The following is a 25,948-nucleotide window of genomic DNA, read 5'->3' on the forward strand; positions in this document are numbered from 1 at the left end:
TGTAGGTAGTCTCTTAACCTAGATAATTTTTAAATCTTTTTATAGTAAGCAACAATGATAAAATAATGCTAATGTTACTTTTTTGTGTTTGATGATGTCAAATATAGGGAGATGATAAGCACTTTAAACCCCAGATATCAGTCCCCCAGCCGAGACATGCTCTCAAATACCCTCATACCTGCAGTTGAAAAAGAAAATATCAAGAAAGAGTTGCAAGATGTGAGAGATGTGGCTGTGACTGCTGATGGCTGGATCAGCATTGCACAGGACCACTACCTGACAGTGTCACTTCACTTTGTCAGAGAGGGTTCCATGAAAGACATACAAGGGCAGTATACACATCCCAGACAGGGGACATTTTAGCAGAAGAGATAAGAGATATTCTTGATGAATTTAATATAAAGGATAGAGTAGTTGCTGTGACAATGCAGCAAACATGGATGTAGCAGTAAAAAGAGATGAGTATTAAAAAAATTGGCTGCTTTGCTCACACTCTCAATATTGCTGCTCAGAAGCTTTCCACAATTACCTCAGTCTCACAGTGGGCAGGAAGGATCAGAGCAATGGTGGTGTGGCTGAAAAGATCCACCCTGGCTAAACCTATCCTTAAAGAGAAGCAGCATCTTCTCGGTAGGTAGAAATCAGAATAGATGAACCTTAGTGCAAAACTCTTTGGCCAAATAGTTAATAAAAATCCTTTGCTAAATCATGCAGTAAAACATTTCTGCAAATAAACAGCCACTTTGATAACCACACAAACACAAACATAAATTTCTCTTTCCCATTTTAGGTCTTCCAGAACATGCTGTCATCCTTGATGTGAAAACAAGGTGGAATAGCTTATTCCTCATGGTGGAGCGATTCCTAGAGCAGTTCTCTGCCTTCCAGGCCACCTCCATGGACCATCGTCTTAAGAAATTAATGGACAAGGACAGGTAAAAACTCTGTTCTCATTTTAAATGCTTATTCAATTTTCAGTGTAAACGATTTTGCTCATGAATCTATAGTCCAGCTAATGAATCTGATCATATTTTACAGACTGCAGAGAATTTCTGATGAGGATTTTAGAAAAGCAGAAGAGTTTGTCAAAATTACAAAGATACTTTACACTTCAACCCTCTGCGTCTCTGCTGAAAGGAGCCAAAACTTGGGTCAGATTCTGCCTATCTTAAATAAGCTCCAGCACCACTTCACAGTGAATAAAGAGGACTCCTCCTTCACAAAGACCATCAAGGACCCTATCTGGAATGACCTCTCAAAAAGATACCAGGGGTGCAGTGTAATCCTGCTGAATTTGCTCTTGTTTTCATTAGAATTATTCAGTGATTGACTCAGTGTTTTTGTCTTGAATATCAGATGGATGAGAGGGCACAGCCTTGCATCCCAGATTCAAGTCAAAAGTGACAAATGAAGTGTGGACCAGACTGAAGGAGGAGCTAATGAAAAGGACCTTAGAACAGGTGTTACTTCATATTGGTAATATTCTACTTCACTTGAATTGTAGATCAATATGTGTTGTGGTAAATATTGACTTCTCATTAATTACAAATTATCAGACCAGAGGTTTTGAATATCAGAAAATAGACTTTATTCTCCATAATAAAGCCGAGAAAGAGCAGAGCAGACCCCAGAGCTTTCTGAAGTCTCTCCTGGACACCTTCTAAAGTTTCAGTGTGTTTGTTACAATTTTTATACAGGATTATTTGACACACCCCTAAGTCTCTTTTTAACTCTTGACCATTTTTGAATAGGTTTTTAGTCTAAGGGGTCCTGCTATTCTTGGCTCTCAGCCCACTAGCTCATGTCAACAGAGATGTTACAGGTCTATGTCAGTAAAGTATAGATGCAACTTATGCAAAGGAACTAAGTGTTTACATACATTGTCATGATAGGATAATAACTTGATAATATGTTACTCATTCTAACTTCTGACACATATAGCTTCATACAAGTATTTAACATAAATAATCAGTGCTTTACATATTCAGTCATTCTACACAATCAGTCACTCAGCCTTCTCCTAGTGTTGCTCCTGTGCAGGCATACTCATCTTACACAGACATATCACTGTATTTTTAACACAGGCTGGCATGTTTGCTGCAAACACTACATACATTTTGAGAAGAGAAAATTAACTGCTTTACACTTAGAAAATACTTCATACAGAGAGAATAAAATCTTCTTCAATCCCTCCTCTTAAGACTTTAGTCTTAATATTATTGTCTTTTAACCCCAAAGTGCAATTTCATAATCCAGTTCTCTTAATTACCTCTATCTAGTGACTGATATTAGCCACATAGCTGTTATCAATTGACTAGATTATGCCACTGTACTTTGACAGAAGTCCAGCCAAACATCTTCCCTTTTACTTTTGATTTGAAGGAAGTAAAAGACTGTACTCTGTTTTTCTCTTAACACATCAAAGACAACAATGTTTTAAGCATAAGTATTCAGTTGGTTCAGTGCTAGCTGCTAGTTTTCACACTCATGTAGAATATACTGAAGTGATATTATATATAGGTACCATGAAAGCAATATGCAAACAAAATCAATATGCAAACGTAAAAAGCATCAAATGTTGATCTTGATCTTTGCTCATCCTTGTTTCTCTTATTCCAAGCTATCAGCATCTTCATTAGACTTTGAAAAGTTGTTAATGGAGATGTGTGGTTGAGAGTCTGAGTTCTGAAATCTGCAGTTGTGCATTCATCATCCCTTGACTTGTGGCACTTCTGTATGTTGTATTCAGGCACATTATCAGAATCACTCTTTTCTTTGTTCTGATAAACTCTTGCTTCCACACGTGGCACTTAGTAGTTTAGAGCTTTGGAATATTCAGGCTCCTCTGTTTCCAGTCAGCTTTCCCTTGCTGGAGTTGTTCCCTTTCGCTCCTTTGAGGCATTGGTACCTCATCAATGGCATCCACTTTGGCAGCTGTTGGATTTGCCCTCATCCAGATATGGTCCTTTCCTCCTGAGCTCTCCAGAGCATCCACAGATAGACTCGATCAGCTGGACCAATTGGACCTTATATCTCTGCTCTCTCACATGGCTCCTTTCTGGTTTCCTGCACAGATATCGCTATGCACATGGCAATTAATTGTTTCTTTATTAAAGTCCCTACTGCATTAGACATCTTTGCAAACCATTCCAAGAGGTTATGTGCAAGGTTATAGGTGAGATTATATGCCAGGTTTTATGCAAAGTTTCATGTGGTTTCTTGCAAGGGTCATGCTGTTTCTTGCAAGGTTTCTTTCAAGGTTTCTTTCAAGGGTCGACCCAATAGCAGTTCATGCAATGCGGTGTTAGATGCTTGTTTCTGTCAGTTTCCATGCCATCACTCACCAATGCACTTGTTAACACATTAATCCCATTAAGTTTATTATTTTCACATATTTCATTGAGGGTTGGTCTTGATGGATCATCTTCACCTCTTTCAGCCATTTCTGGTAACTGAGCATAATACAATTATTCTCTCTTTTGTTTTATTCATAATTTTTCATACTCCTTTAGATGTTTTTATTTATTTATCACTCATTAACTTCATGATTACTTTATGAATGCAAACCCATTATGAACTTATTTCTGAAGGCATTTCAAAATTTAGGAAATACTTCTCTTGTCACAGATGTAATAAATATCCCTGCTTCATAATCTGCTCCTGATGCTACCTCTAATCATCTACTCATCATAGTTTCTCAACTGTGCTTGTTTACAGAATTATTCTCTATCCAGTCAACACTAAAAACAGTCATCATCTCACTGTTTGGAGCAATGGTCTCCAGTCAAGTCTTTTAATTGAACTAGAGCTCTGTGAAGCTGTAGATAATTCAATCATCCACATATTGTGACAGTGTCCATACAATGATCTTCTCCCTTATTATAACCCTTTATGCATTCTGGTGTATACAGTATATGCTAGTCATCAAGCTACACGAGTACAAATAAGTTTCTACCCTCCTCTGATAGTTACCTAAAAAAAACTCAATAGAAATCAAACCACTTAAAATATTTACCATCCAAAAGGACATACAGATGTTACTACTTCAATGTGTTCCTTGTGCCGCCATTCATACCGCGGCGACGGCGGTACTTGATGCGCCAGCAGCATTTGACCGCTGGGTGGCACTTTAACCACAGATATTCAGCTTTGCCTTTTCACAATGCTAAACAGACTGTTCTGTAGGCGTAGCTTACTGTATGTGATGTGATGTGTTCAATTAAAATATAATTTTAATTTAGTTTTTCTGGTAATAGACATGCTCTTACACTATACTATGCTGTAGAAAAGATACATGGTGAGAAGTCAAAAAGCAAATATAAGAATTAAGTTATTAGCCTTCAGTGCCCGATTAAATTGCGTTGGGGTGAAAATAATGTTTTGATTTCTTTGACTATCATGGCAATGTTATAATCTCAAATCTTAAACGTGCGCATATAAAAAACAGCAAAATAATATAGATTATCCTGCCGGAAGAGCACATCACCTCACAGTTGTGAACTTGCGATCACCTCAACTTACATTTAAATTTTGTTTACCTGGTTTATTGTAAACTTATTAAGTGCAAAGAGGATTCGTTTTGGAAAATAGAATTGAAGAAATGAAAGACAACTAAAATGAAAGCACAAAAATTCAGTACAAATAATTAGTCTTAAATAAATAAATAAATAAATAAATAAATAAAGCAGTCTTTTAGTCTAAATATAGAGAGATGTAGTGTTTGCTGTTTTGATAGAACTAAGACTAGACATGTTCATTTATATTTTTAATTTACGTTTTTATTTACATTTTCGTTGTTGATTATAATTACGATCTCATTTTATGTTTCAATTATAGTACATAATAATAAACGAATAATGAAAATAAATGAATAATGAAAATAGGACATAAATTAAGTCTGGCAGGTTTATTTTTAATAATTTAGTTTCAGTTCCGTTTTTTGTTTCAAAACGTCAATGTTCTGCTTTAAAGTATAACTGTTGTTTTGTTTTTTTACTTAATGGCTCAGTATGTTTTGTATTTTAATTTCATATTCAGTCACCTTGCATATGCGTGTGAAATATAATGCCGCATAACCGCGGAAAAAGAAGAAAAGGCTGTCAGTTAAAGCTAATTAATCAAAATTAGCTATATTAAAATACAGCATTTATGTTAATACAGGCAGAGTGTGAACAAACTAAGGCTAAGCTATGTGCTTGCCTTTTAATGCATTTAAAAATATTTGCGGCCTTTTTATAGGCTACAGGCAACTGGTGTATAATAATGTTTTTTTTTTTTTTTTTGTATGGTAAAGGACAATGCACATTATGTTATTGATGTAAACTTAGGCTAAAACTTACCATTGATAAACGTGACCTACCTCAAGCAGATCACTTAAAGTGTAATAAAAATAATGTTGCCGCAGGACATAACTGAAGTCCCGCAAGTTTATTTTTAATAATTTAGTTTCAGTACTATTAATTTTTTTCTCAAAACGTCAATAGCACCTTCAATAATCTAAACATTAAAGATGGACCGCAAGATGTGTTGAGTGGCTATGTGGTGAAGAACGATGGCAAAGCTAAGTGTGATTATTGTAATAAACTAATAAGTTATAAAGCAGAGTCCCGACCAACAGGACTAAGCATATGCGGTTGGCTCATTCTTCACGAATATAGAATTAAAATTATGGCGCGTTAGGTTCATTGTGCATCCCGCAGGTGCAACCAACAAGGGTTGTGCATTTGAGTTTAACTTTTTGAGCGTTATAAGCAACTCGTTGTTAGTTTTTATTTAAATATATCGAGCCGAAACTAAGCAGCGCATTCTCTCCGCCTCCTCGTTTATAACCAGCTGGACACGCCACTGAAGCAGGAGAGACACTCCGTCGTTCATAATCTTAGCTGATGTGTCGGACTCGAAAGAATATTTCAAAGAGGAATGTTCTTTTAACAGTCCCGATATGTTCAATCTTTTTTTCCCTGTCATTTCTCTTCAGCAAATTATATTTTTAAAGCTGCTTGATTCTTTTAAAACCGAAAGCAGACCCCGGTAATTGGTGTTTTTTCATAAGATACTCCTTTATGAATGTTTTAATTTATGAGTAGTCTTTAATGTGCTTTTTAATAGTTTTATTTTATTCAAAGCAGCACCTAAAAGCGAATTTATCCTCAAAACGTGGCATGAGAGCGATGCATGTCATGTGTCGCATATTGCCTTTTTTTCTGATCTTTTTGCATAAAGGTTTTAATCAAAAGACAGGTAATTTAATTACTTTCGATGTGCTAAAATATTTGTTAAATAAATGTTATTTCAAAAAAAGCATATGCAATGTGCTCTGACAGGTAAAATCCGATTCTTTCTCTCTTTCAAGTTCAAAGCAAATTTGAATGCCAAAGGATTTTAGATATGCATATACAAGACTAATAACATCAACAAATTAATAAAATAAGTAGCAAATGAGAAATAAATGACAGACAAGTTGATAAAAACAGACATTATCTCTAATTATCAGAATTGCAAGATTAAAACAGCTGAATATAGGCCTAAAATGATCTAGAAAGCAACTACTGCGCGCTGATATTTATTCTTCTTTTTTTCCGAATAACGAACAATTTCAACCGCGGGGAGATACCGACAGCTTGATTTGCAGTATTTTCTAACATGTTAGAAGCGGGCAGCGGACATCAGCTAGCCGTAAAGACGGGCCGGCACAAAAAAAACATGGCTGCCGGTGGAGAAGCGGCTGTGCCCTCAGCAGCTGATTGAGACGGAGCTGCATATCCTAACTGAGTGCACTAAATACTCCGAGATCCGGGAGAAATTCTACCCGATAATCCAACACATACAAAACAACTTTGAGTCCCTGTCGAACAGAACCCATCTTACTGGGGGAGTGTGTGTGCTGCTGTGTGTTCACCCAACAATACCCGCTCCTGTCTCCAACACACAAATACTGGAACTCTTTATGTGGACTTACTTTTGATAATAGGCTACTATTATTACCTTTATCCTGTTTAATGTTATCAAAAATCTATTTTTATTATTATTTTTTTTATTCTATTTTTATTTTTATTAATCTTTTTTTATTATATGTTATTTTCATATTTGTTTTCACTACTGCCCTTTTTGCACTGTCTTGTTTGTGAGACGCGCACTGCTTTGGCAAAACGAATGTACAGTTACTTGTCATGCCAATAAAGCACCTCAAATGTGAAAATAGCCTAGGCAACAAATAACAAATAATAGTCTAATAATAACAAAAAATGCCCTTTTCATTTTCATACAATAGGCCTATGTGTGGGTTTTGACAATATGTGTTTAATTAAGCTATAAAGATCAGATGAAATGCATAGTGAAATATGAAATAAATGTCTCTTTTGCTGAAAATTTAATTAATCTATATATTTATTATTTTAAAAATCAACTCATTTTTGCCCAGAGAAAGAGGCGCGCGGCACTAGCGGACATGGGGTGCTTTTTCAAAAAAAGACGTACAGTAACTTGCAGCTGAACTATGCACAGTTTGGGGAAAAAAGGATATAGTGATGCATGTCCCCCAAAACCCCTAGTTTCTCTGTCGCAGATCCATCATTTGAAGGCAATTCAAATGTACCATCTCTAAAAATAAAAAAGACCGCTTACGCGGCATTTGTGTTTATTATTACCATATTTTTATTTTATTATTATTAATTTATTCATTCATTCATCATTCATTATTTTTTTTTTCGGTTTAGTCCCTTTATTAGTCTGTGATCGCCACAGCGGAATGAACCGTCAACTTATCCAGTATTTGTTTTACGCAGTGGATGGCAGGAGGGCCAGCTGGGGCTTCGGGACGGAGTAAAAGGAAAGGCGGAATTTGCCCCGAGTCTGGGAAAGATGGCTTGCCGTAATTACACTAGTTTTTCTATCGCACACATGTGCCAAACACATAAACAAATAAATAAAAAAGGAAAAGAAAACATCTAGACTTATAGGCTGAGGTCTTTTTGCTTATAATCGCCCTTATGTTTCCGTTTTAAATGTAAGGCTGTTGCATAGAATAATACAATTTTAATGTATAAGTGATTTTGCTGCGTCCCCCTTGATGTTTCAATAACGCATAATAATCTACACAAAGACACGGCAGACATAAAGGTTGTGTGTGAGAGACCGAGCAAAAGAGCGCTCTCTTCACAGCTCTGTTGATGCTGCTAGCGGCTTCTTTCTTTTTGTTATTTATTTTGCAGATAATACACCATATGAATACAACAGAAAGACATAAAACTTTACAAATTACCTTTTGTAGACTCAAAACAAGTGTCATATCTTGATAAGCCTCAGCCACATTGAAATATAATTTAAAGAATTACATTATCGGATATAATAAAATCGCATTAAATAAATAAACCAATATAAAACAAGCAAAATCAAGCTATAACAGTTTAGGTAGGCCTATATAGCCTACATAAATAAAACCGTTAAAGCCAAATCAAACTTTTATTTTACAAGATATTTTCTTTTAAAAGATTTTAGATATTTTCTAAAAACAATAAACACCAGAGAAGGTTTAGAATATTATTTATAAAGTATTTGGATATGATGATAATAATCAAATTGTGCAAACAGAACATTTTTGGGAACACGTTTCAGGTCTCTCCAGTGCATTTGGGCTGAATGTTTGACTGTGTCTAAATGAGGATGTTATAAAATACATTTTCTACCGAGTTATTAACGGATGCACGATTCCAACAGTCGGGGGACGTTCTGGGGGCTGGGTTTGCGTTACGCGATGCGAGCTATAGACCGACAGTGGAAATGCGACATGATTTCGGTCTCACTGATGCCCATTAACACCTGAAAGACAAGCTTTTGGTTATGAGATGGGGGAAGGGGTATGTCTCCACCCTCAAGTGTTTTCCACAAACATGGTTACACAAAATCCAAAACTCCCGAGGACGGATGGTGTAACCGTAGCAAAACCTATGCGTTTTAAAACCAAACCGCATTAAATATGGGGCCTTATGAAAATGAATGTTTCTATGCACAGCAACTTCTGGACTGAACTACTTGTTATTTAAAATATCTGTATTACGCTCTAGCATTCGCCAAAACGAATTTGTACATAAAAACACCGAACATAGCCTAGCTGAATAGGGTGTTGCCTGCTGAGCCATGACAGCAGCAGACAATTCCGCACGACCATAAAGCCTTCACCCGACAGTTATTTTCTAATATTCACAACGCGAGCCACAACAATAGACATGCCATGCCCATCATCCTTACAGACAACTTCGCTTTAAACTGTATTAAGGTCCCATTTACACTGCACAGCAGTTTTATATAAAACCTTAATGATACATATAACAGGCTACATTTTGATGGTGAAATAACCTTTTAAACGATGGCTTTTTATTTCAGTATTCAAACATTAAATAACGAATGCATCAAGTGAAATAACGAATATGCAAAAATACATGTATATAAATATAAAGGACTATTATAATTAGCAAAATGCTGCTCTATTTATCTTTGTATTTTTATAATTTTATTATTGTTATTTTTAATATTTTGAATTAATTAAAGCTATAGACAATACTGCTTGACATTTTAGAAAATGTTTTGCGTATACCCAGTGCCGAGAACAAACAAACAAAAGCACATGGCTTGTTAATCAATTTAATCAAGCTCTAGCCACGAATAAAATAATAGACTATTATTTTAATATTTTAGACGACGGGTTAGTAATTATACTATAAATGGTTATGTTCAGATCAATGAAATAATAACTTTAATAATTCTGCTTTGCATTTTTTTATGCATTACTAACATCACTAAACCATACATTTGTTTTATAAGTTAACCAAATATTTGCAGAGATTCAGCAGTTTTTTTTCTGACGCGTTTGCCAGTCATGCCAGTCAGTGAAAAAAAAGTAACCGTGGCCCCGTTTGCAGGTATTCAGATTCGATTTTATTAATCTGATTCAACTTTTATTATTTACAGGACATAAAAATGCAATAAAAGTTTCAAATCAATGTGCATTGTCCTTTACCATACAAATAAAAAAAAAAAAAAAACATTGTTATACACCATAGCCTGTAGCCTATAAAATGGCCGCAAATCTTTTTAAATGCATTAAAAAGCAAGCGCATATTAGCCGTACCTTGAGTTTGTTCACATTCTGCCTGTATTAACATGCATGCTGTATTTTAATATAGCTTATTTCGATGAATTAGCTCTAACTGACAGCTTTTTCTTCTTTTTCAGCGGTTATGCTTGCATTATATTTCACACGCATATGCAAGGTGACTGAAATTGAAATTCAAATACAAAACATACTGAGCCATTAAGTAAAAAAACAAAACAAAACAACAGTTATAGCTACTTTAAAGGAGAACATTGACGTTTTGAAAAAAAAAAAAAGCTGAACTGAAACTAAATTATTAAAAAATAAACCTGCTAGACTTAATTTATGTCCTGCGGCAAAAAATATTTTTATTATAATCTGCTTAAAATAGGTCAATTTATTTATTTATTTATTTTTTGCTTTTGATGAAGCTGCATTCAACTTAAGCTCAATGTCGGCAATGTCTTTAAATAAATAATATATCTAGGCCTATTTTCATTATTCATTAATTTTCATTATTCGTTTATTATTATCTACAATTGTTGAGACATAAAATGAGATAGTAAACTATATACAACAACGAAAATGTAAGTAAAAACAGAAATAAAAACATAAATGAAAAAGTCTTGTCTTAGTCCTGTCAAAATAGCAAACACTGAACATCTCTCTATATTTAGGTTAAAAGACAGCTTTATTCATTTATTTATTTATTTATTTATTTAAGACTACTTATTTGTACTGAATGTTTATGCTTTTATTTTAGTTGCAAAAATATCAGAAATTGATCTCGCACGCGCAGGGAAAAAAGGCAATTATGCCACACATGACTTGCATCGCTCTCATGCCAAGTTTTGAGGATAAATTCGCATTTAGATGCTGCTTGAAATAAAATAAAACTATCAAAATGCACATTAAAGACTTTAATAAAAAATTAAAACATTCATAAAGGAGTATCTTATGGAAAAACACCACGGGCTCTGCTTTCGGTTTTAAAAGAATCAAGCAGCTTTAAAAATATATATAATTTGCTGAAGAGAAATGACACGAAAAAAAAAATAAATAAAAAGATTAAACATATCGGGACTGTTAAAAGAAAATTCCTCTTTGATATATTCATTCGACTCCGATACATCAGCTAAGATTATGAATGACGGAGTGTCTCTCCTGCTTCAGCAGCGTGTCCCGCTGGTTAAACGATGAGGCGGAGAGAATGCGCTGCTTTGTGAACCTAACGCGCCATTATTTTAATTCTATATTCGTGAAGAATGAGCCAACCGCATATGCTTAGTCCTGTTGGTCGGGACTCTGCTTTATAACTTAGTTTATTACAATAATCACACTTAGCTTTGCCATCGTTCTTCACATGTTGCCACTCGGCACATCTTGCGCTCCATCTTTAAACAAATGTTTACATTATTGAGGTGCTCTCCGGCGGCGAAGTTTCTGGCAGAGTAGCGAGTGAAAAAATGTGCTTGCAGAAATTGGAATCAAAATTTAAATTATATAACAAGCATCGTATTCTTTCTAATCCTCGCCCAGTTTTAATACAAGTTGTGTTTTTTATATTTGTGGCTGTGAAGTTTATTAAGAATATATATATATATATATATAGCCTACTTTATTTTTTTTATACTTTAAGTGATCTGCTTGAGGTAGGTCACGTTTATCAATGGTAAGTTTTAGCCTAAGTTTACATCAATAACATAATGTGCATTGTCCTTTACCATACAAAAAAAAGAAAAAAAAAACATTATTATACATAGTTGCCTGTAGCCTATAAAAAGGCCGCAAATGCATTAAAAGGCAAGCGCATATCTTAGCCTTGAGTTTGTTCACATTCTGCCAGTATTAACATAAATGCTGTATTTTAATATAGCTAATTTTGATGAATTAGCTCTAACCTTTGACAGCTTTTTCTTCTTTTTCCGCGGTTATGCGGCATTATATTTCACACACATATGCAAGGTGACTGAATATGAAGTTAAAATACAAAACATACTGAGCCATAAGTAAAAAAAAAAAAAAAAAAAAAACTGAACAGAACTGAAACTAAATTATTAAAAATAAAATAATATATAAATATATATAATATATAAAAATATTTTTATTATACTTTTAGTGATCTGCTTAAGGTAGGTCAATTTATTTTTCTCAGTGTTTCACGTACTGTACGGCAATGTCTTTAAATAAATAATTTATTTAGGCCTATTTTCATTATTCATTTATTTTCATTATTCGTTTATTATTCGTTTATGTACAATTGTTATGGCATAAATGAGATAGTAAAATATAATCAACAACGAAAATGGAAATAAAAACAGAAATAAAACATAAATGAAAATGTCTTGTCTTAGTCCTATCAAAATAGCAAACACTGAACATCTTTCTATATTTAGGCTGCTTTATTTATTTATTTAAGACTACTTATTTGTACTAAATGTTTGTGCTTTCATTTTAGTTGTCTTTACTTCTTCAATTCTATTTTCCAAAACAAATCCTCTTTGCACTTAAAAAGTTTACAATAAAGCGTGTTAACAAATTTTAAATGATTAATGAAGGAATTATAATGCTTTGACTTATTGTTTAATATCATTTACAAGCACAGTAGCTGTATGGGCTATTTCTGTCCGTTCGCATCCCGTCCCTTTGCGCCCCCTGGCGGCTCATTCACAAACTGCGGTCATACACTAAAAACAGAGCGGCACCTATTTCAAACGGCGGCGGTACAAGCCGCGGCGTTAATAGCCACTTTGAACTCTCACCTACTGTATCTTCACATACAATATAAACTTCAGCTGGAAAATCTTCTCCTATTGATTTTCTTAAATCATAACCTAAACATAATCTTGTTTTGTCTTCATATGTAATTATTGCCTTTAGATTCCATCAAAAATTATTAGTCATTTATACATTTATTACTACTTTAAATTTAAATAGAAATGTCTAGGACAGATTGTATATTACAGTCAATGTTTCTATTAATGCTCCTATTTTTACACAAACTTTTCAATAGTGTTTAATCCCTATTTCTGCATCTAGTGTTTTTTATTTCTGGGCAGATCTACATCTGATTTAATTTGAACCCTCACTGTGCTGGCTGATTTCATCTGCATCTCAGTCCTGTAATGACAATCATTTAGTTGGAATTTGACACTTCTTTCCTTTACTAATTTATTTTCTGATATATATATTAATTCCTTTTTTATCTTTGAGTTATTTTCTTTTGGCTCATAATTATTTCCTAAGGCACTCCCATTAAACTAGTTGTTTATACAATTTTGATGCACTTTTTTATCAGCTGGCTAAAACTTACTGTATGCTTTGTAAATTTCTCTCTGTTTTAATTATTATTCCTTAATTTTTTTTCTAATTATTTTTCACATATGTTTTCATGTAAAATATTATCTTTTTCTTAAACACTGTTCTCTTTCAATTTTTCTCATAGCAATTTAGAACTGTTACTTTCTGACCTTATGTCCTATGAATTTATTTCAAATTGTTATTTCAATCTTTCCTTTAACTATAAATCATTTTTCTAGATTTGAATTTTTCCAGTTTTCACTATCCAATATTGATTTAGGCCATTCACAATACAATTATGTTAAGATTTTCCTTTACTTGATTTGAACTTAAATACTTAGTTCCATTCTTATTTATTCTCCAAATTATGTATTGCCTTATCAAAAAGCTTTTTCTTTAGTCACCACCCTGTATTGTAATTTATCCTTCTATGTTTAAGGAACTTTTATTAAGCCTACTGAAACTTAAACTCAAATTATTTACCATTCATCATAATATATAATTTCATCATTTAAAGTTTCACCTTAAAATTACCTTATAACACTTTTTTTTATTTTTTATTTTTTTTTATTTACAAATTTGCATGATAATAATTTCTCTAAAATTGACAGGAGTCTGATTTGATACAAGAATGGGTAGCTAAACTTTTGTTCTTAATTTTCCTTCTGTAATGCTTGAACGTAATTTGGACTAGGAGCTACTTTGAGATGGACTGTCAGGCTATCCCCCCTCGCAACCTGAGACAACTAGCTCCAGATTGGTGCAACAGTCTTTTCTATGTTGTCCTGAACTTCCTTCATATCAGGGCACAGTGTTTCCCCCTCTCTCTTTGGGCTGGCTTCTTTCTTTGACTCAGCTGATGTAAAGTTCTGGTGGAGAGTTTTTTCTTTTTGATCAGTTCATCAGTCTCTTGTTAGTGTCTCTTTTGAATGTCTCTGAACAAATGTAGCTTTTTCAGTCCTCAGTAAATCCTGGGCAAAAAGTTCATGTCAAAAGTGTCCACAGCCATTTTGCTTTGTGTTTTTTCACACACCTTTCCATTTGCCAGTGTACTCAGAGATGTCTGGTAGGTACGAGACTACAGTCCCCCAAAGTTCATCCATACGTCCTCTTAATTAATATATATAGAATTTAGCTCATGACTTAATAAATTATTTTTTTCCCATTTTTTCCTTCATCAAATAAAGACTCCTTTTATCCAATTTTTTTTAATTAATTAATTTATTTATCTATTTTTGTTTGCTGTTTAACAACTTATTTTTTCTAATTCTCAATCATTTTTATCATATGTAAATATGCTTAATTTTCTATTTGTTAAATGTTCTTATAATTAATTTTTTTTGGCTTTAGATTGTGCTTCACTTATTTTTCCTAATCTTATTCTAGTTTTTCCTCACTAGTTACATTACATCTTACACTATTTTAATTTCTCTAACATTTCCATACCTGTTTTAATTCAACAGTACTATATGGTGGCCAAATGTCTAATATACCTGTTCAAAATCCTTACTGCAATAGCTTCAAGTTCATAGTACTATTTTACCTCTACATGTTTGTTTACTTTAAGCATTTTTACTATCTGAAATGCAATTTTTAATTCTCAATTACCTTTTAAGTACATAAAATATGAACTATATAATTTTTGAACTCACTATTATGTTCTTTCATTTCTCCTCAGTGTCTATGCTTTACATCTGACTCGCTGCTTTTACTACAAATAGCTGTTGGCTCAGATGACAGCCTGTAGCTGACTTTAAAACAGATGACAACAGTCAACTTACTCCACAACAATTTTTTATTGCACTTAAACATAATTTTATCTTTTAAAGCCAAATCTTAGTTTCTTTTAAATGTTACTGTTTTTTTCTAATTTTTATTTTATCTGTTTAATATATATATATATATATATATATATATATATATATATATATATATATATATATATATATATATATATATATTAAACATCTTCTCTTTTAATTCTATTAAACAATGTTTGAACTTCTTTTTTCTCCATTTTCCTATGCTTCTTTTCCCTTTTTAAAAATTAGCATTTTTGTCTCTTAGATTTTCCTAATTCATTTTTCTTTAAACTTATTTTCCTTAAACATTTGATCATTAACTCTTCAATTAATCCATATTTATTAAAGTTTTCTCTTCTAATTCTTTATTTACTCAAATCATCAACTTATCTATTTTTATTCATACTGATTTAGTAAATTTATTTCCTGATCAATATAACTATTAATCTCCATATGTAGATATTTCTATGCTTCAATTTTTGAATTTCTTAATATTTATTAGTCTAACTTCCAGTTGCATTTTTATTAACACTTTTTATTTATTAAATCTTATTCTATCATTAATATTTTCTTATTTCATTTATCTTATTCATTACTTTATAATATTTCTATTTATTTAATACCTTATAATATATCTTTACTCTTTAGCTTCTTTCTGTCCTGTGAAACTTTTGTTCTTAAAATAGACAGATTCTTACCACTCCTGAAGCAGACCTTCTTCCAGACTGTCGACATGTCAGGAATTTCAGTCCCCTCTCTGCCTATAGTTCATACTTAAAAACACTTCAAACACACAGAGATTATTCAGAAAAATGTTTAACTCGTATATTCTTGTTTTTAGTCTGTGTCTTTCAAATGCAATATGATCTCAATTAACTTTATTAGGCTTAAACCTCCTCTGTATCACAATCTCTTCCCTAAACTGCGTCACTCTCTATCTTATTGTTCTTAAATCACACAACATATGCAATCCTTCTTTTATATTATAATATAAAATGATAATTCTTTTAAACTCACTCTTATTGCAAACATACTTCTAAGCACAATCATACTTCTCACTCAGTCTAACTCATCTCTTACACTGTGTAACCTGAACCTCACCTCTATTCTAGTTTCTCTAGATCAAAGTTGAAGGCTTCTAAGCACCCCAGCAACATAGACAAATACACAACTACTTACAATTACATAAATACACCTCACTCCTCTTGAGTGACCTGTCCGAGCAGCCTCTAACCTTAGAGCTATAACCACAGAATTCTCCACTACACTCCTCTTGAGTGACCTGTTACTTCTGCTTCCGTCTTTACTGTTCTTCAGTAAAAATAGCATTTCACAGGATTTGTGCCTTTTTTCCCCCAGCCTCCTGAATAATATTATTTATTATTATTAAAACAGAACGGGTACTCCGAGGTCTTTGCGCGCTTCTCTCTATACCTTAATCTGTTTTAACTTATTAATTGTCACCACACTTTAAGAACTTCCTCTTAAAACTTAAAAATGCTCTATGCATATTCTTCATAATATTAAAAAATTTCCCAAACATGAGTAACAGTTACTAGTTAACGTTTATCCTATCCGTCAAGGCCCTCATAGGAAAACACAGATCATTTGCATGCAAATTGTTATTTTCTCCTGGTATTCAAAACCCCTTTGTTTTCCTTTTATATCTTTACTTTTTATGTTTACTTTTACTTTTTTAGTTTTACTTGTAGTTCGTTATAGCTGGAGAAACAGTTCAAGTGACTTTTTTACCGTTACAAGCAGGTCCTTGGTAGAAAAAACACAAACGTATAAGCTTAAAATTGCTTACCGTTTTTTATCGTGGCCACATATTTGTGTTATTCCTCCAAGCCCCAGCATGTCCAGTGTCACCCGTTCGTCTCTGTCCAGCACCACGTTGGGCGCCATTTGTGGTAAATATTGACTTCTCATTAATTACAAATTATCAGACCAGAGGTTTTGAATATCAGAAAATAGACTTTCTTCTCCATAATAAAGCCGAGAAAGAGCAGAGCAGACCCCAGAGCATTCTGAAGTCTCTCCTGGACACCTTCCAAAGTCTCTCCTGCACCTTCTAAAGTTTCAGTGTGTTTGTTACAATTTTTATACAGGATTATTTGACACACCCCTAAGTCTCTTTTTAACTCTTGACCATTTTTGAATAGGTTTTTAGTCTAAGGGGTCCTGCTATTCTTTGCTCTCAGCCCACTAGCTCATGTCAACAGAGATGTTACAGGTCTATGTCAGCAAAGTATAGATGCAACTTATGCAAAGGAACTAAGTGTTTACATACATTGTTATGATAGGATAATAACTTGATAATATGTTACTCATTCTAACTTCTGACACATATAGCTTCATACAAGTATTTAACATAAATAATCAGTGCTTTACATATTCAGTTATTCTACACAATCAGTCACTCAGCCTTCTCCTAGTGTTGCTCCTGTGCAGGCATACTCATCTTACACAGACATATCACTGTATTTTTAACACAGGCTGGCATGTTTGCTGCAAACACTACATACATTTTGTGAAGAGAAAATTAACTGCTTTACACTTAGAAAATACTTCATACAGAGAGAATAGAAATCTTCTTCAGTGTGACCTAGTTTTTTATTGAATATAGACTCCGACTGAGCAGATAGAACAGGCATTTAGCAGGTAACCGAAATGACATCTCTGATGAAGACAGTGCATCTGCAACAACAGCACTAGTAAGAAAATATAAAGAAATCCTATTTTTTCCTATTTAATTTTACTTAATTCAGAAGAAAATTAACTTGTTTGAATTTATTTTTTATATAGTTTTATATTTGTCTTTATTTCTTTACTCATTTGTTAATAGAAGATTCCAAAGCTTTCTGCCTTGAGGAGCTGTTTGCTGTGGAGGACATGGCAATTGAAGCAAGAATGCAGACCAGCGTCAGCAGCACTACAGAGGAGATATAGAGATAATAAATAAGTACAGACTGCTTCCGTCTACACTGTCCTCAGTAAGTCCAGTAAACTGGTGGTGGGACATAAATGACACTCTGCCAATGCTTTCAGAATTGGCATCAAGGTATCTTTGCATGCAAGCATCATCCACAACCTCAGAGCGTACATTTTCCACTGCTGGGGACATTATCAGCCAGGAGCGGGCTTGTCTGTCTCCTGAAAAAGCAGACATGCTCATTTTTCTGAAGAAAACTGTTGAGTAATTTCAGTTGATCCTAAAAGATTAGTTCACCAAAAAATGAAAATTCTGTCATTAATTACCCTAATGTTGTTCCAAACCCATAAGATCTTTGTTTATCTTCAGAACACAAATAAAGATAATTTGGACTTAATCCAAGAGCTTTCTGATCCTCCCATAGATTTACTGGATAAGCATTTATCAATGCCCCGAAAGGAACCAAAAACATAATGTGGCGAGTAGGGTTGGGCATCGTTTGGGTTTTTTCGATACCGGTGCCTAATCGATACTTTTAAAACGATACCGGTGCCAAAACGGTGCCTGAATCGATACTTTTTAGCCCCAAAATGATAGTGGATGACTCTACAAAATAATTTTATTTGACAAAATATTTTTAAAAATAATTTTAACAGAACAATATGATTACAGTTTAAAGTAAACATAAATTCATACTGTATTACATTAATACATTTCCTTTGATCATTTGTTGGTTAGCATGAATTTAAGATTTGCATTATGAAATTACATTAGCTTACTATTAACCTGTGGGGGCGGGCAGGGGCCACGTACTTTTAGGAGCACATTTTAACATATATATCACAAAATACTTAACATTATTCATAGTCATTTTTGTTCATGCATCACTCTGCAGTCTTCATAAACAAGATAATTAAATAACTTAAACTCAAAATAATCTTCCTTGTTTATTTATTTGACAAGTAACGTTATACGGGTGTTGGAGAACACATTTCTAGCATTCAAGTACATCAAGGCACATTGCTGCACCTGTAAACTTTAACAGGCCTACAGCTGAAGTCGATTTATTTTGCCCTCCCATTCATTTACAATAATGTTTCTGAAAGTGTTTACACTGTTTCCTAAAAAATAATTATTCTGGAGTAATAATAAGTGCTATTTTTTATTGTTTATTTCGTGCATTAATAATGACCTAAACACATTGAATGACAGTAAAAATTTTACTCAATAAATGCGTTAAAAATATCAACTGATTTATATATAGTCATTCAAATGAACTTAAAACGATAAAAAACTGCAACAAACATTTATTTAGGCCCGAACTACAAAACCAAATGTAAAACAATTTTAGTATCAGTTTTGCTTAAGTTGCACGCTAGTGTTGCAGGAGAGGGGAGTGGGCGGTTTAAGACTAGCTATTTATGGGAGTTGTAGTCCATAGCGAAGTGTATTGTGGGTAGTGTAGTTCGACACGCATGCTGGATGATGTGAGCTCGCTGTGTGCTGTGCTGTGCTGCTGAAACTGAGGAAGAAAGTTTTGTTTTATGTTCACTCAAGTTATTCCACCCGAGAGCTGTTCATAACTAGATAGAATAGACATAGAGATAGATTGATCTCTGCAGCAGCTGCCGGAGAGCTGCGCGCTGCAGACGCAGCTGTTGTGAAAGGCAAACGGCTGTGTGCTGCTTCTGCTCTCCATACGCGCTGCTCATGCGCTACTTTCGCTTGTGGTGTGAAACAGGCGTAACGTCCTTGCTGCAGCACCAAAATTAGGCACTGAAATTCATACGCTGATTTAATAATGGTACGTATCGGTTACCTAGCAGGTTTCGGTACCCAATCCTTGTGGCGAGTATGCTGATGCCACGTCGCCTTGGTCCCGGATTCACCCCAGCTGTCACTTAATCAGCACGGATCGATCCCAGCTGGAGCTCATCAGCAGACACTCGTATAAGCCATCCCCAAACACAAGGAAGACGAGCTTCATTTCACTCAATAGCCGCATTTCCACTATCGGGCCAGTGCGAGCCAGGGCTTTAATCGGGCCGGGCCGGGCCAATAGCCCGGGAGGTTGAGAAATTAGACCGAAATCATGTCGCGTTTCCACTGTCGGGCTAGTAGCTCATGTCGTAAAAATTGACTTCTCATCAATTACAAATTATCAGACCAGAGGTTTTGAATATCAGAAAATAGACTTTATTCTCCATAATAAAGCCGAGAAAGAGCAGAGCAGACCCCAGAGCATTCTGAAGTCTCTGTGTTGCTCCTGTGCAGGCATACTCATCTTACACAGACATATCACTGTATTTTTAACACAGGCTGGCATGTTTGCTGCAAACACTACATACATTTTGTGAAGAGAAAATTAACTGCTTTACACTTAGAAAATACTTCATACAGAGAGAATAAAATCTTCTTCAATCCCTCCTCTTAAGACTTTAGTCTTAATATTATTGTCTTTTAACCCCAAAGTGCAATTTCATAATCCAGTTCTCTTAATTACCTCTATCTAGTGTCTGAAATTAGCCACATAGCTGTTATCAATTGACTAGATTATGCCACTGTACTTTGACAGAAGTCCAGCCAAACATCTCCCCTTTCTTTTTTGATTTGAAGGAAGTAAAAGACTGTACTCTCTTTTTCTCTTAACACATCAAAGACAACAATGTTTTAAGCATAAGTATTCAGTTGGTTCAGTGCTAGCTGCTAGTTTTCACACTCATGTAGAATATACTGAAGTGATATTATATATAGGTACCATGAAAGCAATATGCAAACAAAATCAATATGCAAATGTAAAAAGCATCAAATGTTGATCTTGATCTTTCCTCATCCTTGTTTCTCTTCTTCTGAGCTATCAGCATCTTCACTTGACTTTAATAGATGTTAATGGAGATGTGTGGTTGAGAGTCTGAGTTCTGGAATCTGCAGTTGTGCATTCATCATCCCTTGATTTGTGACACTTCTGTATGTTGTATTCAGGCACATTATCAGAATCACTCTTTTCTTTGCTCTGATAAACTCTTGCTTCCACACGTGGCACTTAGTAGTTAAGAGCTTTGGAATATTCAGGCTCCTCTGTTTCCAGTCAGCTTTTCTTTTGCTGGAGTTGTTCCCTTTCGCTCCTTTGAGGCATTGGTACCTCATCAATGGCATCCCCTTTGGCAGCTGTTGGATTTGCCCTCATCCAGATATGGTCCTTTCCTCCTGAGCTCTCCAGAGCATCCACAGATAGACTCGATCAGCTGGACCAATTGGACCTTATATCTCTGCTCTCTCACATGGCTCCTTTCTGGTTTCCTGCACAGATATCGCTTTGCACATGGCAATTATTTGTTTCTTCATAAAAGTCCCTACTGCATTAGACATCTTTGCAAACCATTCCAAGAGGTTATGTGCATGGTTATATGTGAGATTATATGCCAGGTTTTATGCAAAGTTTCATGTGGTTTCTTGCAAGGGTCATGCGGTTTCTTGCAAGGTTTCTTTCAAGGGTCGACCCAATAGCAGTTCATGCGATGCGGTGTTAGATGCTTGTTTCTGTCAGTTTCCATGCCATCACTTACCAATGCACTTGTAAACACATTAATCCCATTAAGTTTATTATTTTCAAATATTTCATTGAGCGTTGGTCTTGATGGATCATCTTCACCTCTTTCAGCCATTTCTGGTAACTGAGCATAATACAATTATTCTCTCTTTTGCTTTATTCATAATTTTTCATACTTCTTTAGATGTTTTTATTTATTGATCATTCATTAATTTCATGAATGCAAACCCATTATGAACTTATTTCTGAAGGCATTTCGAAATTTAGGAAATACTTCTCTTGTCACAGATGTAATAACTGTTCCTGCTTCATAATTTGCTTCTAGTATTACTCCAATCATCTACTCATCATAGTTTCTTAACAGTGCTTGTTTACAGAATAATTCTCTATCTAGTCAACACCAAAAACAGTCATCATCTCACTGTTTGGAGCAATGGTCTCCACTCAAGTCTTTTAATTAAACTAGAGCTCTGTGAAGCTGTAGATAATTCAATCATCCACATATTGTGACAGTGTCCATACTATGATCTTCTCCCTTATTATAACCCTTTATGCATTCTGGTGTATACAGTATATGCTATTCACCAAGCTACACGAGTACAAATAAGTTTCTACCCTCCTCTGGTAGTTACCTAAAATAAACTCAATAGAAACCAAACCACTTAAAATATTTACCATCCAAAAGAACATATCTTTACATACAATATTAACTTCAGCTGGAAAATCTTTTCTTATTGATTTTCTTAAATCATAACCTAAACATTAAGCCTCTTTTATCTGTCTTGATTAACCATTTATTTTAACTATCAAATTAACTTCAATTAAATATTATTAGTTACTTATAATTTATTACTACTTTAAATTTAAATAGAAATGTCTAGGACAGATTGCATATTACATTATCTAGATGTTTCTATTAGTGCTCCTATTTTTACACAAACTTTTCAATAGTGTTTAATACCTATTTCAGCATTTAGTGGTTTTCTTTATGGGCAAATCTACATCTGATTTAATTTTAACCCTGACTATGCTGGCTGATTTTATCTGCATCTCAGTCCTGTAATGACAATCATTTAGTTGGAATTTGACACTTCTTTCTTTTACTAATCAATTTTCAGAGCTATATATTAATTCCTTTTTCGTCCTAATTTATGGTACTGTCTTTTGGCTAACATTTATTTCTTAAGGCATTCTCATTAAACTAGTTGTTCATACAATTTTGATGCACTTTTTTATCAGCTGACTAAAACTTACTGTATGTTTTGTAAATTTCTCTTTGCTCTGTTTTAACTATTATTCCTTAATATTTTTTTTCAAATTATTTTTCACATATGTTTTCATGTGAAACAATATCTTTTTCTTAAACACTTTTCTCTTTCAATTTTTCTTATAGTAATTTAGAACTGTTACTTTTTGACCTTATCATGTCCTATGAATTCATTAAAATTGTTGTTTCAATCTTCTCTTTAACTATAAATAATTTTTCTAGATTTGAATTTTTCCAGTTTTCAATATCCAATCTTGATTTAGGTCATTCACAATAATATTATGCTTAGATATTATTGCCTTATCAAAAGCTTTTTCTTTTTCTTTAGTTAGTCTGCTGCATTGTAATTTATCATTCTATGTTTAAGGAACTTTTTGATTAAACCAATTGAAACTTAAACCTAAATTATTTAACATTCATCATAATATATTATTTAACAATACACATTTAAAGTTTCATCTTAAAATGTAGCTTTTTCAGTCCTCAGTAAAACCTGAGTATGCAGTGCCTGCATCACTGCTGTAGCATGTCACAAGTGTCAACAGCCATTTTGCTCATTGTGTTTTTCAAACACCTTTCCATTTGCCAGTGTACTCAGAGATGTCTGGTAGGTACAAGACTACAGTCCCCCAAAGTTCATCCCTATGTCTTCTTAATTAATATATATAGAATTTAGCTCATGACTTAATAAAATATATATATATATATATATTTTTTTCCATTTTTTCATTCATCAAATAAAGACTCCTTTTGTAGTTTAACAACTTATTTTCTCTAATTATTTTTCATTCTCAATCATTTTTATCATATGTAAATATGCTTAATTTTCTATTTGTTAAATGTTCTTATAATTAATTTCTTTGGCTTCAGATTGTGCTTCACTTATTTTTCCTAATCTTATTCTAGTGTTTCCTCACTAGTTACATTACATCTTACACTATTTTAATTTCTCTAACATTTCCATACCTGTTTTAATTCAACAGTACTATATGGTGGCCTAATGTCTAATATACCTGTTCAAAATCCTTACTGCAATAGCTTCAAGTTCATAGTACTATTTTACCTCTACATGTTTGTTTACTTTAAGCATTTTTCCTATCTGAAATGCAATTTTTAATTCTCAATTACCTTTTAAGTACATAAAATATTAACTATATAATTTTTGAACTCACTATTATGTTCTTTCATTTCTCCTCAGTGTCTATGCTTTACATCTGACTCACTGCTTTTACTACAAATAGCTGTTGGCTCAGATGACAGCCTGTAGCTGACTTTAAAACAGATGACAACAGTCAACTTACTCCACAACAATTTTTTATTGCACTTAAACATAATTTTATCTTTTAAAGCCAAATCTTGTTTTCTTCAAAATGTTGCTGTTTTTTCTAATTTTTATCTTATATTACTTTATAATATATATTTTTAAACATCTTCTCTTTTAATTCTATTAAACAATGTTTGGACTTCTTTTTTCTCCATTTTCCTATGCTTCTTTTCCTTTTCAAAAATTAGTATTTTGTCTCTTAGATTTTCCTAATTCATTTTTTTAAGCTTATTTTCCTTAAACATTTGATCATTAACTCTTCAATTAATCAATATTCATTAAAGTTTTTTCTTCTAATTCTTTATTTACTCAAATTATTAACTTATCTTTTTTTTTACTGATTTAGTAAATTTATTTCCTGATCAATATAACTATTAATCTCCATATGTAGTTATTTCCATGCTTCAATTTTTTTATTTCTTAATATTTATTAGTATAGCTTCTAGTTGCATTTTTATTAACACTTTTTATTTATTAAATCTTGTTCTATCATGTATATTTTCTTATTTCATTTATCTTATTACATTACTTTATATTTCTATTTATTTAATACCTTATAATATATCTTTACTCTTTAGCTTCTATCTGTCCTGTGAAACTTTTGTTCTTAAAATAGACAGATTCTTACCACTCCTGAAGCAGACCTTCTTCCAGACTGTCGACATGTCAGGAATTTCAGTCCCCTCTCTGCCTATAGTTCATACTTAAAAACACTTCAAACACACAGAGATTATTCAGAAAAATGTTTAACTCGTATATTCTTGTTTTTAGTCTGTGTCTTTCAAATGCAATATGATCTCAATTAATTTTATGAGGCTTAAACCTCCTCTGTATCACAATATCTTCCCTCAACTGCATCACTCTCTATCTTATTGTTCATAAAATCACACAACATATGCAGTCCTTCTTTTATATTATAATATAAAACGATAATTCTTTTAAACTCACTCTTATTGCAAACATACTTCTAAACACAATCATACTTCTCACTCGTCCTAACCTCATCTCTTACACTGTGTAACCTGAACCTCACCTCTATTCTAGTCTCTCTAGATCAAAGGTGATAGCTTCTAAGCACCCCAGCAACATAGACAAATACACAACTACTTACAATTACATAAATACACCTCACTCCTCTTGAGTGACCTGTCCGAGCAGCCTCTAACCTTAGAGCTATAACCACAGAATTCTCCACTACACTCCTCTTGAGTGACCTGTTACTTCTGCTCCCGTCTTTACTGTTCTTCAGTAAAAATAGCATTTCACAGGATTCTTGCCTTTTTTCCCCCAGCCTCCTGAATAATAATATTTATCATTATTAAAACAGAACGGGTACTCCGAGGTCTTTGCGCGCTTCTCTCTACTTTATTAATCTGCTTTAATCTCTTAACTGTCACCACACTTTAAGAACTTCCTTTTAAAACTTAAAAATGCTCTAGGCATAATCTTCATCATTAAAAAATTTCCTAAACATGAGTAACAGTTACTAGTTAACGTTTATCCTATCCGTCAAGGCCCTCTTAGGAAAACACAGATCATTTGCATGCAAATTGTTATTTTCTTCTGGTATTCAAAACCCCATTGTTTTCCTTTTATATCTTTACTTTTACTTTTTTAGTTTTACTTGTAGTTCTTTATAGCTGGAGAAACAGTTCAAGTGACTTTTTACCGTTACAAGCA

At 33.5% G+C, this 25,948-nt stretch overlaps 1 protein-coding gene and 1 long non-coding RNA gene across 5 annotated transcripts in view; one reads left to right on the top strand and one right to left on the bottom strand.

Moving 5' to 3' along the window:
- Positions 1 to 25,948, top strand: part of LOC141375048 (uncharacterized) — a 45,787-nt gene that overhangs the window by 16,550 nt on the left and 3,289 nt on the right. For 2 of the 4 annotated variants that reach the window (XM_073926420.1, XM_073926421.1), the window contains 3 exons: positions 108 to 630; positions 791 to 935; positions 1,039 to 1,412. In XM_073926420.1, coding sequence (XP_073782521.1) covers positions 459 to 630; positions 791 to 935; positions 1,039 to 1,330 — 609 coding nt within the window. In that variant the 5' untranslated portion in view covers positions 108 to 458 and the 3' untranslated portion in view covers positions 1,331 to 1,412. Of the gene's footprint in view, positions 1 to 107; positions 631 to 790; positions 936 to 1,038; positions 1,461 to 17,043; positions 17,085 to 25,948 lie in introns of those variants that run through there. The other 2 variants (XM_073926423.1, XM_073926422.1) reach the window with 2 other exon arrangements.
- Positions 20,308 to 25,344, bottom strand: LOC141378280 (uncharacterized). Its single transcript, XR_012392388.1, has 3 exons — positions 25,217 to 25,344; positions 24,897 to 24,981; positions 20,308 to 21,801 (listed from the first exon to the last, which is right to left on the bottom strand). It is a non-coding gene; the product is annotated as an uncharacterized lncRNA (long non-coding RNA).

This window comes from Danio rerio, chromosome 16, assembly GCF_049306965.1.
Source record: "Danio rerio strain Tuebingen ecotype United States chromosome 16, GRCz12tu, whole genome shotgun sequence".
Taxonomy (NCBI): domain Eukaryota; kingdom Metazoa; phylum Chordata; class Actinopteri; order Cypriniformes; family Danionidae; genus Danio; species Danio rerio.